The sequence below is a fragment of the Plasmodium fragile genome, assembly GCF_000956335.1.
Source record: "Plasmodium fragile strain nilgiri unplaced genomic scaffold supercont1.48, whole genome shotgun sequence".
NCBI lineage: Eukaryota > Apicomplexa > Aconoidasida > Haemosporida > Plasmodiidae > Plasmodium > Plasmodium fragile.
In genome coordinates this window covers 91,352-107,063 of record NW_012192628.1, presented here as the reverse complement: position 1 = coordinate 107,063, position 15,712 = coordinate 91,352, and the positions used below count along the sequence as shown (strand labels likewise).

Sequence of the window (15,712 nt, the reverse complement as noted above, 5' to 3'; positions counted from 1 at the left end):
AAAAAAAAAGAGAAAAAAGGGAAAAAAAAAAGAAAAAAAAAAAATTAAAAATGCTTTTATTATTTTCATTACCGGAAATTTGAACAACAATTTGGACGTAGGGACGTGACCCACGTATAGGAGTGGAGAAATGTATATCATTCGAAAAGTTTACATTCAGTAGAATGTGGCCTTTGTGTGTGTGCGCAGCGGATTTGGGGGCATATATTATAACCGCTCGCGAGTTTGCCTTTGCACGGCTTCACCCAGTTATAGAAAGACTTGCATGATGTCCTGCTCGACAAACGTCGCCAAGTCACTCATGAATGCAGCCGCATGCGAGCCATAAATGTGGCGGTGGTCACAGGTCAGCGTCATCATCATGCCCCGCTGGATTTTCAGGTCTTCGAAGTTCTCAACGCTCCCAATGTTGGTGCCGACGGACAGGATGCATGACACATTTGGGGGCAGTGTCGCGTCGAACTGGTAGGTGTTAAACATGCCTAGGTTGGAGATGTAGAAGTTGCTGCCTGTCATTTCACCGGGCGTCAGCAGGCCCTGTTTGCCTTTCTCAACTAGCTTCTGCGCGGGGAAGGAAAAAAAAAAAAAAAAAAAAAAAAAAAAAAATAGCTATTTTTGCCTGAACAACTAGCGATATTTTGTGAAAATCACATGACCAGGCAATACACTTTTTTTGCACAACTTTTTTTTACGAACCTTCCATTCTCCGGCCAGGGTATATATGTCCGTCTTGTTCACCCGCTTGAGCACGGGCGTCAGGAGAGAGTTCTTCAATCCCAGGGCATTTCCAATGTTAACGTCTTCGTTAAATAATATTTTCCCCTCTCCCTCATCGATGAAGGTTGAGTAAATGATGGGATGCTTCAGTAACACATTGGACACACACTTGCACAGGAGGACAGTCATATTAATTTTGTCCTTAATTTGCTCATAAAGTTTCAGGAGAGCATTTGTTTTTATAAAATGGGTGATGCGGAAGACTGGAATGGACAGTGTACGCATCATGTTATTTTTTATTGCCTTTTGGACGTTGGTTAATTCAATTATTTTTTCCTTGGCGGGGGTAGGTGCTCTTGTGCGTTCCAGGTGTGAAACGACGTCTTCGTACGTTATACGTCCAGGTACCTTGGGTGATCTGGGGGGTTGTCATATGTTTGTATGTGTGCTACTTTCGCGTGCATGAAAAGTAAAAGTGACTGTCCATGTGCATATGCTTCTGTTACGTTCGTTGCTGCATTGGTGTGCCGATTTGAACTTACTTAATGTCCGCTGGGGTTAGCTTGTTCTTTTCCATCACCTCGGCTGCGGAGGGCAGCACAATTGGGGCGTCTCTCCCTTTGGGGGGAGGCTGCATGGGGGGAGAAGTTGAAGGGAGTGAAACAGGTGGGTCGAAGCGATAGAGTGAATATAAGTAAATGGATGCGAATCGAGGTCATGCCCGTTTATACGCCACGTAACATCTGCGCCGTGTTTTTTTATTTTTTTCTCCCCTTTCCGTCCATACCATGTCCCTCTTCTTATCTGTTGAGCCTTTCCCAGGTGTATCATCGCCGCTCGAACTGCACATTTATAATTAAGGTGGTAAATAATGAGTACTCAGGGGTGCACACAATTCGGTGTCCACTGTATGATGATCTCGTTCATTCTCACCTGAAGAAGTCCCTCGAAAGGTTGTTATACTTGTCGTGGTTTAGAAGGAGCCGCTCTTCCATGGTGCTTTTATCGGTGTCGCTTTGAGGGGGTGGTAAATGGGGAGGCAACCGGAGTGACATTTTATCGTGGCATGTGAGAGGACGCATCGGGTACAGGTCACACACACATAAACACCCCGGAGCCGAGCCCAGCTGAAGACGGAGAGCAAGTCTACCTCATATTTTGCAACAGAAGTTTTCCTTCCCGGGTACCGCTGATGGCTTCCTGGTAGTGCCTCAAAATGTTTTCTTCGTTTACGAGTTGGACGTCCCTGGGGGGGTCTTCTGCCTGGGGAAACGAGAAAGGGGGTGAACAGGAGCGGAAGGACAGCAAACACCAACTGGTGAGAGATGCCACGATGGAGTATGTTCACTCGGGTGGGGTTGTCTTAGCAGCACAAGTCTTACCTTCCTGGGGGAGATGATGGCGACCGGTTTGTCAAGGTCCGCCAATTGTCCTTCTTCAATAAAAATTTTCTTCACGACACCTAAAAAGTTGTTCCAGTATTGCAACAGGGGGGTTGTGTGAAGAATTATAAAGTGATGTGGGTTCACAGGGGGGTTAAGAAGAAAATGTATTTCGCATCAGAGGCGGCGCGTTGCTTGATGGAGTACAAAAAAAAAAAAAAAAAAAAAATGTAATAACCGTAACAGGGACTCTCCACTTCAATGGTGCTTTTATCGTCTTCCACATGGAACAGGATTTCGTCTTTGTTAATGTACTCATTCTCTTTGCGAGTCCACTTAATTATTCTTGCTCTGTTCCTCTTGCTACTCACGAAGGGTATGAATATTTTCTGCTCATCTGTTTGTTGCTGCGTGGTGTCCATCACCACCTCTGCAGTGTTGTCTTTCCGTGTGATGGTATTTTCCTTCGCTACAGGATCTGTCTGTCCCCCTTGGGAGTTCTCCTCGGTGGCTCCCTTGAGGGAGTCGTCACTGCCAACTTTTATTTGTTCGTCTTTCTCTGTGGTTAGAATACCAAGGGTGTCCCCGACGTTCGCTTCACTTCCGTCTCCCATGTGCTTCACGCGGAGGAATCCTGCCGGGGGGCATTTTAGTGTGTGTGTATTGGGGTGTACAAGCTAGGTAGACAACGACCCTCCCCCCCGCTTAATCATGCACATAGGGCTTTATTTATTTATTTTTTTTGCCGGCTTGTCCCATCTGTCCCTCGGGCGTACCCTCGTCGAAGGCCTCCACGTCCATGTCCGCTTTGTCACTTTCAACTGTCATGATGATGTCGCCGAGCTGAAGGGGAGGGGGGAATAGTCCATTTGGGTGGCCCCCCCAAAAAAAAATAAGGGGAAGCGCCTCAGCATATATGTATATATGTGTGTGTGTATATATATATATTAATGTGTGTGGGGGGGGCGGGAAATTTCCACCTCTCAGCTGCACATACATTTACATACTCTCCAATGTCTTTGTTCCACTTGACGATTTTTCCTGACGTCATGGTACTTGAGAGGGCAGGCATTTTTATTTCAATTTGAGCAAAGATAACCCTTGTTCTGTTTTTTCCTTTGTGGTGAGGAGAAGGTGGTGCCCTGGCATGGTTCAGGGTACTTATAAAGCCATGCTTGTTGGGGAAAGAAATGCATGTGAAGGTGCGTAGGTACAGAATGAAGGAGAGAGGCCAGTGCAGGAACATCGTTGCGTGTGTGTGTGTGTTTTTTTTTTTTTCCCCGTTAGTGCAGTTATAGCAACAACGTAGCAATGTGATGTGGGCCACCAAGTGGCAACAGATTAGTTCAAAAAAAAAAAAAAAAAAAAGGGTGATACTACATAAGTTCCGTGGAGCAACCCGAGTGGGTTATACAAGCGATGGGTTTGTATCTTCGAACCCTTTTTCTAACCGGTGGTAAGTGACGTCCGTTAGAGGAAAGGGGGAACTATGAAGAGAAATTTCCCTGTTCATATAAAAGCAAACAAGTGGAGTAGCTTTTGCGAGGAGTTGTTTGGTTGGCAAATGCAAGCAACGTGTATGTAGAGGATACACTAATATACAAAGGGTGAGAACCACAAGAAGGAAATAAAATGGAAGTCATGAGATGAGCACAGGGAGAGTAGTGTACACATGACGGGAATGGGGGAACCATGAATACGAATGGTTGGAAAAAAAAAAAAAAAAATTTTTTTTTTTTATGGCAGCAGAAAAGAGGACGAATGGGGGTTGTTAAAATCCTCGTAACATCAGCTGGAGACTTTGTCCTTGGGGGGATCCGCGTCGTCGTTTGTCTTGATGTTGATTTGTTTCCTTTTCACGGTTCCTGAGAGGGGATAGAATTGGGCATGCGCGTGTAGAAGCGTGTGGGGTTGCTGCGCATGTTGCCACGCGCGTTGCATGGCGCAGATCGGGGCGGCACAGAATAGCGCGGGGGCGCGGCGCGGAAGGGGGAGCAAGAACAAAAAAAATAATTAATAAATAAAAAAAAAAAAAAAAACAGGTGAGGAAAGGCGACACGAACTGCTGGTACGTGCGAGAGAAGCTTCCATCTCACTGCTTAACAATTGTAAGAACAGAGCACGCGTGCACAGTCATCCATGGCAGGGGTGGCAATCTGTTTCGCCGCGTCGCCGCGTCACCGCGTCTTCACTTCGCCCCGTCGCCGCTTCCCTACTTCACCGCTTCACCACTCAGATTGCTCACCTGACAGGTTAAACTCGCGCAGGAGGGCCTTCTTCTTCTTCTTGTTCTTCTTCATCACCATGCGGGCGTTCCTGTTGAGCTCGTCGACGTATTCCTCCGCGGGGAGTTCCACCTCGCGCGCTCGCTTCTTCTTCTTAAGCAGCTTCTGGCTGAACTGCGCCTCGACTTTTTTTTCAATGTCCTTTTGCATCAGGTCCTGTGTGAGGGGAAGTTAAGAAAGAGGAACGGGAAAAAGAAAGGAGCGTGAATGATTGCTTTGTTGCGATCAACATATACATGGCGCAAGGGTATGTAGCGCGGCACATCGCTTCGTATAAGCTGCTCCGTCTCACCTTGAGGAATGTGTAGAAGCGATGGAGGACCTTTCGCAGGAGAGCGACGGTCTGGTTTACGTGGATGCTGATCTCTTCTGAAATTTCCTGACAATTTTTTTTTTGCAGGGACACCGCGTAGAGGATGGTGTACTCGAGGAAGGTGAGCTGAATGGGCACCTTGCGGAAGAGGATTAAGTTCGCCACAGTCTGCATGAGGTAGAGGATGTCCGCGAAAGCTTTAGACTCCATGACGAAGCGCTTGAGTCGGCATATGTCATTGGGGTGGAAGAAGTAGAACAGGTTTTCTTGTGTCAGTAGATGGTCTTCATAGAAGGAGGCGTACTGATCTGGGTCGTCGTCATCATGTGGGGCAAATTCTTCTTCTTCGTCTGCAGCCTCATGAACTTGTTCTTTTTTTCTCTCTTCCTGTCCCTGTGGCTTGCCCCTCGGGAGGAGTAGCTCATCGCGCGTGGGACTGGCCAGTATGATTGGGTTGTTATGCAGCAGATTGAAGACGACAAAGGACTCTAACTTTTTGAAGGAGTAGGGTAATAGGTTACAAAAGCTTCGAACAAAGTCCAGGTAAAAATTAGTAAATATTTTTTTCAGGTCTTTATTCAAATGTCTGAGCATGAGGAGACTGAACTCTCCTGTTATTTCATTCCTCTGTTGTTTCAAGTAAACAGGGACGAAATTATTTTTTTGCCAGAAGATGAGGAGTCCCTTGGTGAGCCCGAAGCATGTCCCGATGTAGTCGACGTGTCTGAGCTGATGGTCAAAGAAGATGCGTCCATTTGCCTCGTCACTTCCACCACCGCTGCAGCGGTATAGAATGACATTCTCCTTGTAGGGTGTGGCAGCCTCTCGACTCTCCGCATGGTTGTAGAGGCTGTAGTAGTCGCACAGCTTTTTCAGGAATTGCGAGCCATAATTCAAGTTCTGTATGGACGGGTGGATAGAGATTCGCACGACCCTTACGCCGATGTAGTGGTAGAAGTAGAAGTCGAAGTGTTCTGTGATTAGGTAGGGCATTAGGTTTCCTTCGAATTCTTTCGGCATGGAGTGTTTGAGCGTGGTGCCGTGTGCGTTTTGTGCACTCGCGCATGCATCTGCGGGATCTTCCTCCTGCCTGCACTCGTCCTGTTCGCTGCCCTCGCCATTCCTCTCCCCGCCCTGATCACCATTCGTGTGCATGTAATGGTTGTCCCCTCCCTTGGTGAGATCGTGCAGCTTGACGAGGCGTCTGCCCGCCCGGGGGTGCACGATGCCGTCGATGGCGCAATGGAGGACCCCGTAAATGTCTAGCTCGTCCACTGCCTCCGGGGACAGGTTGTTCAGGTCGACGTTGCCGCTCAGTAGGACGAAGAGGTGATGTTGCTGCGAGTCGAGTATCATTATTAAATCATTTGGTGTGTTTTTATAATGGGAGGTGACAAAGAGGGTCATGATTTTCCTTAAAAAATTTTCACTCGTTTTGCTGAACCGTTTGAATATATTTTTATTAACAAAGTAGAGTTGACAATTGGGAGGAGAGCAAAGAGAGTTTTTCAGTTTAAATGATTCGTTACAATTGAGGCAAAGGAAATTATTCAGCCAGACCTCCACCTGATCATTGTAGCTGTATCGTATAGGCGTGTCCAAGGACACATCTATGAAAGCTCTTTCGAAGTAGAGTCTCTTCATTTGTTTCAAGTCTTCATAAGTCAACTGGGATACAAATTTTTTCTTCAACTGTTTAAGTAGTTTAAAGATGAACGTTTTTCCTGTCCCTTCGTACCCGTTAAGGGTAGTAGACAGGATGGTGATTTCTCCTTTTATTTTTTTTTTTAATACATGAATCGGTATACATGCAGCTTCGTCAATTATCATCAGCTCTGAGTTGACCATGTCGTCTTCAAGTATATCGAAGTACCTTATCCTCTGCTTTACATTACTCATATTTCGAATGTCCTTAAAAATAATTATTTCTTTTAATGTGGACAAGTGTTGTACTCGTTCGTAATGAGTGAACTCTTTGTATCCTAGGAGGTGAAGTCCTTTTTCAATAAAATCATATATCGTTTGTATACCGTCGTTGTTTCCGGAGCAAAGAATTATATTGGTGTAGTTGAAGTAAATACTTAACGCGATTAGTAAGCCTAGTGTGGCAGACTTACCCCTTCCTCTGTTGGCGAGGAGGTTTATGAGCACCTCCTTTAGCTGCCTCTTCTTCTCTTCGTCGTTGCGCAGAATTTTACACATGTTGAGAAGGACCTCGAGCTGGTCGATGGTGAGACAGATGCGCAGTAGGTTCATTATGGGTCTGTTCAGGAAGGAGTAGGGGGGGTTGGGCTCTGCCTCCGTCCCGGCGCTCCTAGCATGTTTTTTGACACGCGTCCCGTCTTCTTCTTCATCTTGTTCGTCGTCATCTCCCCCCCCCGTAGCGCAAACCCGCGCGGAGTAGAGGAAGCGGCGGCGCTCCTCCTCCCTCTTCTCGTTTTCATCGCAGATGGCTTCCAGCTCAGCCAACCTGTCCCTAAGCTTCTCCTTGTACGGACAGAGGTGGCCTCCTAGCGTGGCCGTGCGAGAGGACGTGAGAGGAACATCCCCCTGGTTGGAGTCCCCCACCAGCTTCTTCACATGTAAGTGGTTATCATTCAGCGGTAGAATATTCATTTCATCGTCAATAAACATAGCATTTGCACACTGGTTGAGGGAGAGGAAAAACCTCGTAATGTAATTATTATAAACATTACAGATACCACTCTTTGTGTACTTCTTGTGACAATTTAAAGTTAAGTTATAAATATTTTTAACATCATCTAACTTATTTAAGAGGAACAGAATGATTCCCCCTCCAATTACTGTCTCGACACACCTGCACAAAATGTTTGGCGTGATGTATGAAAAATCTTGAAGTACACACATGGAATAAGTTTTGCCCAACACCTTCTTCGTTTCATTGTAGAAGCAGAATCTGATGTTAGCACTTTTTAAAAATGCGTCAAAATTATTATCAATGGTTGCATCGAAGGTTCCTTTTTTTATTTTTTTTTTCATTTCCCTGAATCGCTTTTTCTTGCTTGTGGCGAAATCTAATTTTTTCTTATAACACCACAAGATGTTGTGCGTCCTGCTGGCTAGCCGATTTAACAGAAAGTAAAAATTCACAACCACGTTTTTTCCCTGGTCTCCTATCACCAGGAACATGCTCCGCTGCCCTAGCGCCACATTGTTCTCCACCAGCGTCTTGATGCGCCCGTCAACCTTTTTCTTCATCTCGGTAACTTTAGCACGCGGCGTGGTAGCTGCTCAGCCTGGTTGTAGAACAAGAGCGGCAGACACGTATGCCACCACAAGTTGCTCCGTCAAACTTGATATAAAAACTGCACAACAGTCCTTTTTTATAAGAAATAGCGACCTGCCCATGGAACGCTCTAATAATAATAGTAACAATAATAAGGCGACGGCCCGGCAGTGCAGCACGTATGAGATGAGGGGCGACTCACACCGAGGGGGGACAGAAGGTCCACTATCTGTTTGGCTACACTGTCGAGGGGTGGGGCCAAATAAACCACAGGGGGGAGAAAACCATCAAATTGGTCTGAAAAAGGGGAAAAAAAAAAAAAACAAACCCAAACCGACGCAGTAAAGAAACAATTGTAACACGTCAAATGGGTATATTTTGCAGAAAAAAAAAAAAAAAAAAAAAAAAAAAAAAAAAAAAAAAAAAAATGCAAAAAATAGTGAACACGTCAACAGCGCTTTTTCAAATTTGTTTTCCGCCCCAGTCGGCGCCACAGTCTCGCATGTAGGGGGTATGTTATTATTTTTTTATTTATTTATTATTTTTTTTTTTTCCCCCAAATGAGTGGTGCCCACAACACGAGCTATATACAATCGCCTCCAAACGACCTATATCGTAAGAGAAACTTATAATTCGTTTCAGCATGGCAACTTTTTTTTTTTATAAAGTGCCATATTTCGTTTTAGTTCCCCCGCGCGCTGAGGAGGGGGTGCTGCGCCGGGGAACATGCACCGCAATTTGCGTTTGGCGTTGTGTTGCCCTGCATTTCTGTGCCACCGCTGCAGGGCTAGAACGGAGAGAAGAACCCTGATGGGGGCAAGGTCCGGTCGAACAGGTGTACGAGTACCTTATGGCTGGGGAAGAGAAAGGGGATGTTAACGTCCTTTCTCGGCTGGCGGTGGTACAGGGCGTACACGTCCTCGTTGAGCACGATGAGGTTGTTCAGGTACACCACTCCTCGTTTGTCTCGGTTACTGAGTTCGGGTGGCTCGTCCCCTGTGTTTACTTTGTGCGCAGCCACGACACAGTCGATCAACTCCAAGCTGCTGTTGCATCCTTGTCTTGGGTCCCTCTCGAAGGCCCCACACAACCAGAGTACTTTATGTCCCCCCCGCAATTGCCTGACAATGCTATTTAGCGTGCGGCGTCCCACGTCATGTGAGCAGACGCGCACTCGTTGGGGGCATGCAGCGGCTACCTCTTCGTCGACCACGTCCGTCATGCCGTCCGTGTCGTCTTCCTCCTTGTCGCGTATGTCTACCATTTCCCCCTCGCGTGATATCTCTGCCGAGTGGGAATTTCTTCCCGGGGAAAACTCCCCCCCCTTGAGCGCCTCACTGGTCAGGCGGCCCAGATTGGCCAATCGGTACCCATACGTGCGAAGGAACTTCCTCCTACTTGCTTGTATCATTTGTTTATAATTTTTGTGTGGAAGGCGGCAGTACACGGCAGGGATGACATTTGTCGAGGTGTTGCTCGGGGGGATACACTCACTCGGGTGTAGGTACATGTCTTCAGGGAAATGTAATTTTATTTGGTACCGATCACACATGTTAAGAATGTTAAATAAGTTGACCTTGAGCAAGAGGAGGAGGGGTTCAGGGAATTGTTTCACATTGAGGAAGTTTAGGTGGAGCAGGTGGCATGAAGAGCGATGGTCCATCTCGTGTGTGACGCTAGTGGAGGGACATCCCCTGGTAGGATTGTTATGTGCATATATGCCAAGGTAGGGCTGGTTGAAACGACTCTTTTTTCCCCCCTCGCACCACCGCGCAGGCAAAGAACCAGAGTCATACATGAAGAACAGAAACAGAAAAAACAGCTCCCCACAAATGTACACATGAGACGCCTTCATAAGAATTGCTAAACTGAGTAGCTTCAGCCACTCTACCATGTCATTCAAGTTAGCTATACCCAACCCATTGTTTCGTACATTTGGTGACAGGATCCATATGTACTTTGGGCTTGTCTCTCGGGGTAGGGTGTGATTCTGTGGTTGCTCGGTAACTGTTTCTTCACGTGATATGGTTAACAAGGTGTTCTTTTCCTCTTCGTATGGACTCACATCATAATCGCATGGGAGAGGGATTTTACCAAATAGGTTATTCTTGTCGGAGACATCACCTGGTTCATCTACGTAGTGCACTATCTTTCGCATTGCTTCTAAAAGGCGATCTCGGTTCCTCCAGACAAAATAATCATACAAAAAATAATTGGCGTGTCTTTCTTGTTGGAACAGATTATCCACCTGCTTCATACATATGAAGTTGAACACGAAGGGGAGGATGTTAACCATTTTTGAGGCCACCATCCCTACCTTCACTTTTACACCCTCTGGCACGTGCAGGCACTTTTCCCTTTCTGCTTCTATGCGGTCATCTAATATATAAGTGGAGGCACCAAAAATTTCAAACAGCTTCTCCACGTGGTAATTCGTACAAGGGTGTTGCGTGCTTTCTATTGGCTCGTCACTATGATTATCATGTTGGTCCATGGTGACCTCCGAGGCGGGTCTTCCTCCATGGGGTATAGTTGCTTCACGTAGTGTGCCTTTTCCCACCTTGGCATTTTTTTTTTTCTGCTTTTTCGTTGTGTCCTCGATTGACCCCTTCATCTTGCCGGTAGCGGTTTTTTTCTTTACCAGTGCGGTGCGCGCATCCGTCGTGCGTACATCTGTCGTGCCCACATCACCGGTCGGCGCATCACTGCACGGCACATCACTGGTGAGTAGATCAGGGGTAGGGACAACTGCCGACGGGTCGCCTAATCGACCCACCTGCGCGCATGCCAACCGACTCTCCAGCCTCCGCACTGACCACCCGCAATGCCACTCATACACCGCCCGCGCAAAAGCCTCCTTACCCGCGACAAAAACAATGTGCCCCTTTTTATCCTCCCCTTGTGGTGGTTCTTCCTCCTCCCCGCTCTCGCCAAAAAAACATTTCGCATAGTCTTCATCCAGTTGAAATTTCTTGAAGAAGTCTTCCTCGAGGGGTGTCTCTCCTCCATCCCCTTCAAGAACGTTCGAGGTGGTATCATCATGGGTACGGTCAGTAGACACGCCGCGCTCGTCGTCACTGCGAACTGCACGGATGTCGCCCCGTTGAGAGAAAATCGCTTCGCACACCTGCGAGACGTCTGCCTGCTCCCCCACGAAATGCAACGCGTAGTGTGTCGTCTTTCCTTGTGAAGAGAGAAAAGCCCTGACGTAGGAAAAGACAAAGGAGTGGAAAACGGCGTTGGTGAAATCTCCCCCCCAGGGGGACATGACGCTTTCGCTCTTTGTGTACGCTTCACCTCCCAAGGGAGCAGTAGTACATCCCTCTAAGTTCAAATTTAAAAACAGAATCACATTCCTAACACCCCGTTGTATGCACAGGAAGGCAGAGGAGAGAAAATAAAAAATGATTTCCTTTATATTATTCACGTTGTCATTCTGCTGGTGCGATCTGTACAGGTCATGAATGAACCCAATTATGTAACGAAGCAGATGTGTATTGGTTTGTACAAACACTGTGTCTTGATGTGATAGGAGGTCATCCGGCACCTCCTGCCTCATTATAATCATCCGGACGAAACGAATTACATAAAAATAGCGACGCAGGTAGAAGGAGTGAGAGCGCGTTAATAAAGTTTGCTCAAGAGCCATGTGTAGGAGAGTGACCAAGTAGCTTTTCCTGAACGCAGTGGGGAAGCTTCTCAACAGGTAATTAAAAAAGGTATCCTTTGCGCATGCTATATGTTGCTGATGTACATTTGTAGGTGACTGTCCTCCTTTGACTCCTCTTGAAGATTCTTTTCCTCGTTTATATGTATTATGACTGGAGTGATGTTCATTCTCATGTGCGAGAGTGGCAACCTTATTCTGTGCACCCAAGGGGATCCCCTGCTCTTCATTTCGCCCGCACACAATAGCGTACGACTGTAGCAAAGTTATTACGTACTGCTTAACTGCTTCTTGCAACGATTCACTTAATATTTTTTTCATGAACACATCATACATATAGTTGCTGCTCATGGGGGTATCCCTACATGGGGAATTGCTTGCGGGGTGTGAACCTTTCATATGATTATTTCTCACAGAGTGCACCATATCCAGTGTAATCTCTCTGTCGTGGTTTGCAAAATGGCTAGCTGATGAGAAGACTCTTCCCTTGGTGTAAAAAAAAAAGTTGTTCAGGCGATTTTTTATGGGTGCCCCTTCATGTTTGTCGTTTGTGTGGGTACGGTTGGAGGAGAGTGAAAAATGTCCCCATGAGACATCCCCCCTGCGCAGCTCAGTCGCATCCAACTCGAAAAAAGAATCGACCTGCACCGACACGTCCCTGTGAAACACCTGTTCATTACACAAATACCTAATGGTAATAGCCCCAAAGGTATTCACAAAGTAATTAAAAGAAAAAATTAAGCTGACTGATTTCTTCTCCCCTGGTTTTAAGTAACCTACATTAGGCGAAATGAACAGAGTATAATTCTTGTGCTCATGGAAGAAGAGATAATCCCTCTGTCTTAACACTTCATTTTTTAATTTAATTTTTTTTTTATATGAAATGGAGAACATAATTATGCTCGATGATGTGTTGTGGAGTTCAATGGAGGTCGGGATGACTTTCCTTCTTCTTCCTCCGTTTTGTATTCGTATTATGTGTTTGCTCGTTTGTAAGGGTTGCTCATTAGAAGGGGAATACACCTTACCACACTCGTCATGGGTGGGGTGCGGGGAGAGGGTACTATCCCCTATATCGCGTACAGTGGGGAGTGCGTCCTCCTCATGCGCAGTTGCCACCTCTGCCACGTCGACCCTCCTCCCCTGCACGACGAATGTGCTGTCCAAGGGAATGGCAAAATTTTGTAAAACGAACTCGAGGTTATTCTTAATCTTGTTTATTATTTGCCCCTGGTAAAAATTCTTCTTCGCGTCCCTGTTCGTAACGTACGGATCGTGTTGCTGCACGACTGTGGGGTCTCCATGTTGAATTGCCTCCCCTTCGAACACCTTCTCAAATATGTCCCTATTCCCTTTGCACAAATCTACTCCCAGATTCACCTTCTTCACTGCCTCTTTAAATGTTATGCTTTCGCTTTCATCCCGTAGATTCTCCGTCCAGTTTATTTTTTTTTTCTCTTCTTTATTTAGGTGCTCAATGAGGGTGTTCAACTGGGCAAGGTGGAACAAAAGGGAAGAAGTAACAGATTAGGCGTGCGGCCCTTTTTTTTGGGGGTAAGGGGGTGGCACCCTGGAGAGGGGGTCCACTTGTACGCATTGATCCATTCCTTTGCTGAAAAATGAATCAGAGTGACGTCACACCCTTTTTTTTCCATGCTTGTGTTTACTTCGTTCCTCTCCCGGTACTTGTCCCCCTGGTCGGCCAGGGTTTCCCTCTTCTTCGTCCGTTCCTTTATGAGCTGTCTTTGTCTGTCCCACTTGTTCTTCACGTCCTCGAACTTTCGCAGCACCTGGCATTCGAAGGGGAGACACAAGAAAGGGCGGGTTGAGCAGCGGTCTCGAAGGGGATTCTCCTTCTTGTGCACGCCCCATTTCGCCGTTCCTTTTGCCTAACGTTTGGCCCAGCAATTATGTGCCCATTTTAGTTACCCGATCCTCCCGCGTAGCCTTCATCTCCTCCGCGGCCACGATTTTTTTCGTTCGTCTTTTTTTCTCCTCCATGGTGGGGGGAGATATACCCACGGGGGGGGGCGTGAGGGGAGCTGTGCCAAGGTGTGGGTCCAAAAAAAAAAAAAAAAAGAGTCTCTCACGCTGGTCAGTATGTTAAGCTGTCCTCACCGGTCGTTCCTCCATGCAGTGTGTTTCACTTCAGCAGTGCTGCTATGTTAATCTGCGATGTGAAGTCTTTCTTTTTCTCCTTCCGCAAATGCTCACTGTTAAGGGGGCTTTTTTGCCTGTGCATGGACAGTACTCTCGCGTTTTTCTCCCCCCCGTGTGCACATCGCGGCATTTTCTTCGCAGACGCGGCACTACGTCTTTGTCACTGCAATTAGGCGTCCTCCCAGCGGGTGCATGAAGATGGTACCACATTGGGGAGACACCTGCGTTCAGTTAAGTAGTTGATGGTGGCGTTCCCCAGTGAGGGGCTCTGCCTGGTAGTTCTTTCTCGCCTGCTTTATGTTTTGCTCCATTTTTTGACCCCGTCCCCGCGCCTCACGTGTCGGTAATGAACTTGTGATAAAGTTCGTCATTCGAATAGGCGTCCAGGGAGGAGTTACTGCGGACGATGTAGGGGGGCGGGATGCCGGGGGTGTAGTCGAAGAAGGCAGGGAAATTTTCACTGTTGAAATGTTCATGGGGGTAAAGGAAGAGATTCTCCAAATCGTACACATCTCGGAGCTCTTTGGTGACCACATGCACTTTTAGCGGACCACAGTGGGCGATGATCCAATCATCAAATTTGTTACAGTAGCAGTAGGCTACCTTAGAAATGAAGGGTATCTCTAGGTCTACAAAAATCCTGCTGATTAATTTTCCCACTCGCTTATTATGTTTGGGTGTTTCTCCTGTGCAAAGAATTAAGAACATGCCGATGTCTCTTCGTCCGCACTTGTCCAGGTCGATTACCTTAATGTTTTTCACCTTTTCATGCTTTAGGATGAAGACGATCTGCTCGATGGTGGGCATGACTCCCTTCTCTAATTCTACGCTGTCGTCCGCCTCGCTATTTCCATCCTCACCATTTGCGTCCCCTTCATCATCTTCGTAGTCGAACAGGTAGTTGTCCCTCTGCCTGACGATCGGGTCCGTCACCTGGGTATGGTAATAGTCCTCTTCAGCTTCCTCCCCTTGGTTTGTATGCATCCCAAGGTGGGGGTTACTACTACTACTACTCCCTCCATCCAGTTTCATCCTCCGTTCATTGTATTGCTTCATGCTCTCCATTATAAGTTTCTCCTTGTTCTCTTCGTAAAATCTTTGCGCAGGGGTTAACCCTTCATAGTTTTTCTCCCCTGTGCATTGCTCCCATTTTGGTTTCTCCCTGAAGGTTGGCCTATACGCTTGCTCTGCATTGTCTCGCCTTTCCTCATCCGTCACTTGGCCATCGCCAACTCGTTGCTTTCCTCCTTCTACTTCTTCCCCCCTTCCCGTTTGGAGTCCCCCCTTGTTCTCATTCGACTTGTGCTGCTGCCCTTCCTTGGCTGTCCACTCATCCCCTCTGAGCTGCTCAAATGTGTAATAGTCAATCGTTTCCTGGATGAAGCTTCTCACATCGACATTCTTAAAGTACCTCATGTTTTTGTAGAATTCATCTTCTCTGTGTAGATCGTCTTTGTTTACCTCCTCTGTTTGTTTTACTTCGCCCCAGGGGATGTTATCATTGCGGAGGATTCTCTCATCAATGTTAATAATTTCCACTCGGTCGTCATCGCTGTCCTGGTTGCACACGTGTTCATTTGTTTCCCCGTCCAGCGTTCCTCCTCTTTCTTTGAGTTTGTCGAAAATTTTGTTATGGTTCCCAATGTACCTCCTCGCAAAGGAGAGCGGCGCACATATTGGTAACCTCCTCACGAACATGCTTCAGTGGAGGGGGAGGCACACCAAAAAAAAAAAAGAGAAGCATACCTTTATGTCGGCAACACGAATAGGGGTGTGAAAGCGCCGTCTGTATGTTCCCCTCTCGCCATTATTTATACAGCTATTTTTTTTTTTTTTTTTTTTTTTGTTCAGGTGAAAAAAGGGTTGTCGCCCCTTTTACGTGGGTATAATTTTGCAAAAATTGCCTGACCCGTGCAGAAAAAAATTCTTTTTTTTTTTTTT

At 46.7% G+C, this 15,712-nt stretch overlaps 4 protein-coding genes across 4 annotated transcripts; all 4 read right to left on the bottom strand.

Moving 5' to 3' along the window:
* Positions 1 to 249: 249 nt before the first annotated feature.
* Positions 250 to 3,345, bottom strand: AK88_03873 (uncharacterized protein; the record flags this gene model as incomplete). Its single annotated transcript, XM_012481483.1, has 10 exons — positions 250 to 561; positions 697 to 1,135; positions 1,260 to 1,348; positions 1,505 to 1,559; positions 1,651 to 1,731; positions 1,868 to 1,980; positions 2,100 to 2,179; positions 2,338 to 2,733; positions 2,876 to 2,942; positions 3,097 to 3,345. 10 exons carry the CDS (start codon positions 3,343 to 3,345, stop codon positions 250 to 252), a joined length of 1,881 nt encoding a protein of 626 aa, XP_012336906.1.
* Positions 3,346 to 3,887: 542 nt separating this feature from the next.
* On the bottom strand, positions 3,888 to 7,916 carry AK88_03872 (uncharacterized protein; the record flags this gene model as incomplete). Its single annotated transcript, XM_012481482.1, has 3 exons — positions 3,888 to 3,964; positions 4,345 to 4,540; positions 4,677 to 7,916. The coding sequence occupies 3 exons, from the start codon at positions 7,914 to 7,916 to the stop codon at positions 3,888 to 3,890; spliced, it is 3,513 nt and encodes a 1,170-aa protein (XP_012336905.1).
* An 815-nt stretch (positions 7,917 to 8,731) lies between these two features.
* On the bottom strand, positions 8,732 to 13,612 carry AK88_03871 (uncharacterized protein; the record flags this gene model as incomplete). Its single annotated transcript, XM_012481481.1, has 3 exons — positions 8,732 to 13,102; positions 13,279 to 13,401; positions 13,541 to 13,612. The coding sequence occupies 3 exons, from the start codon at positions 13,610 to 13,612 to the stop codon at positions 8,732 to 8,734; spliced, it is 4,566 nt and encodes a 1,521-aa protein (XP_012336904.1).
* A 492-nt stretch (positions 13,613 to 14,104) lies between these two features.
* Positions 14,105 to 15,469, bottom strand: AK88_03870 (uncharacterized protein; the record flags this gene model as incomplete). The annotated part of the gene is made up of 1 exon (XM_012481480.1): positions 14,105 to 15,469. One exon carries the CDS (start codon positions 15,467 to 15,469, stop codon positions 14,105 to 14,107), a length of 1,365 nt encoding a protein of 454 aa, XP_012336903.1.
* Positions 15,470 to 15,712: the final 243 nt, after the last annotated feature.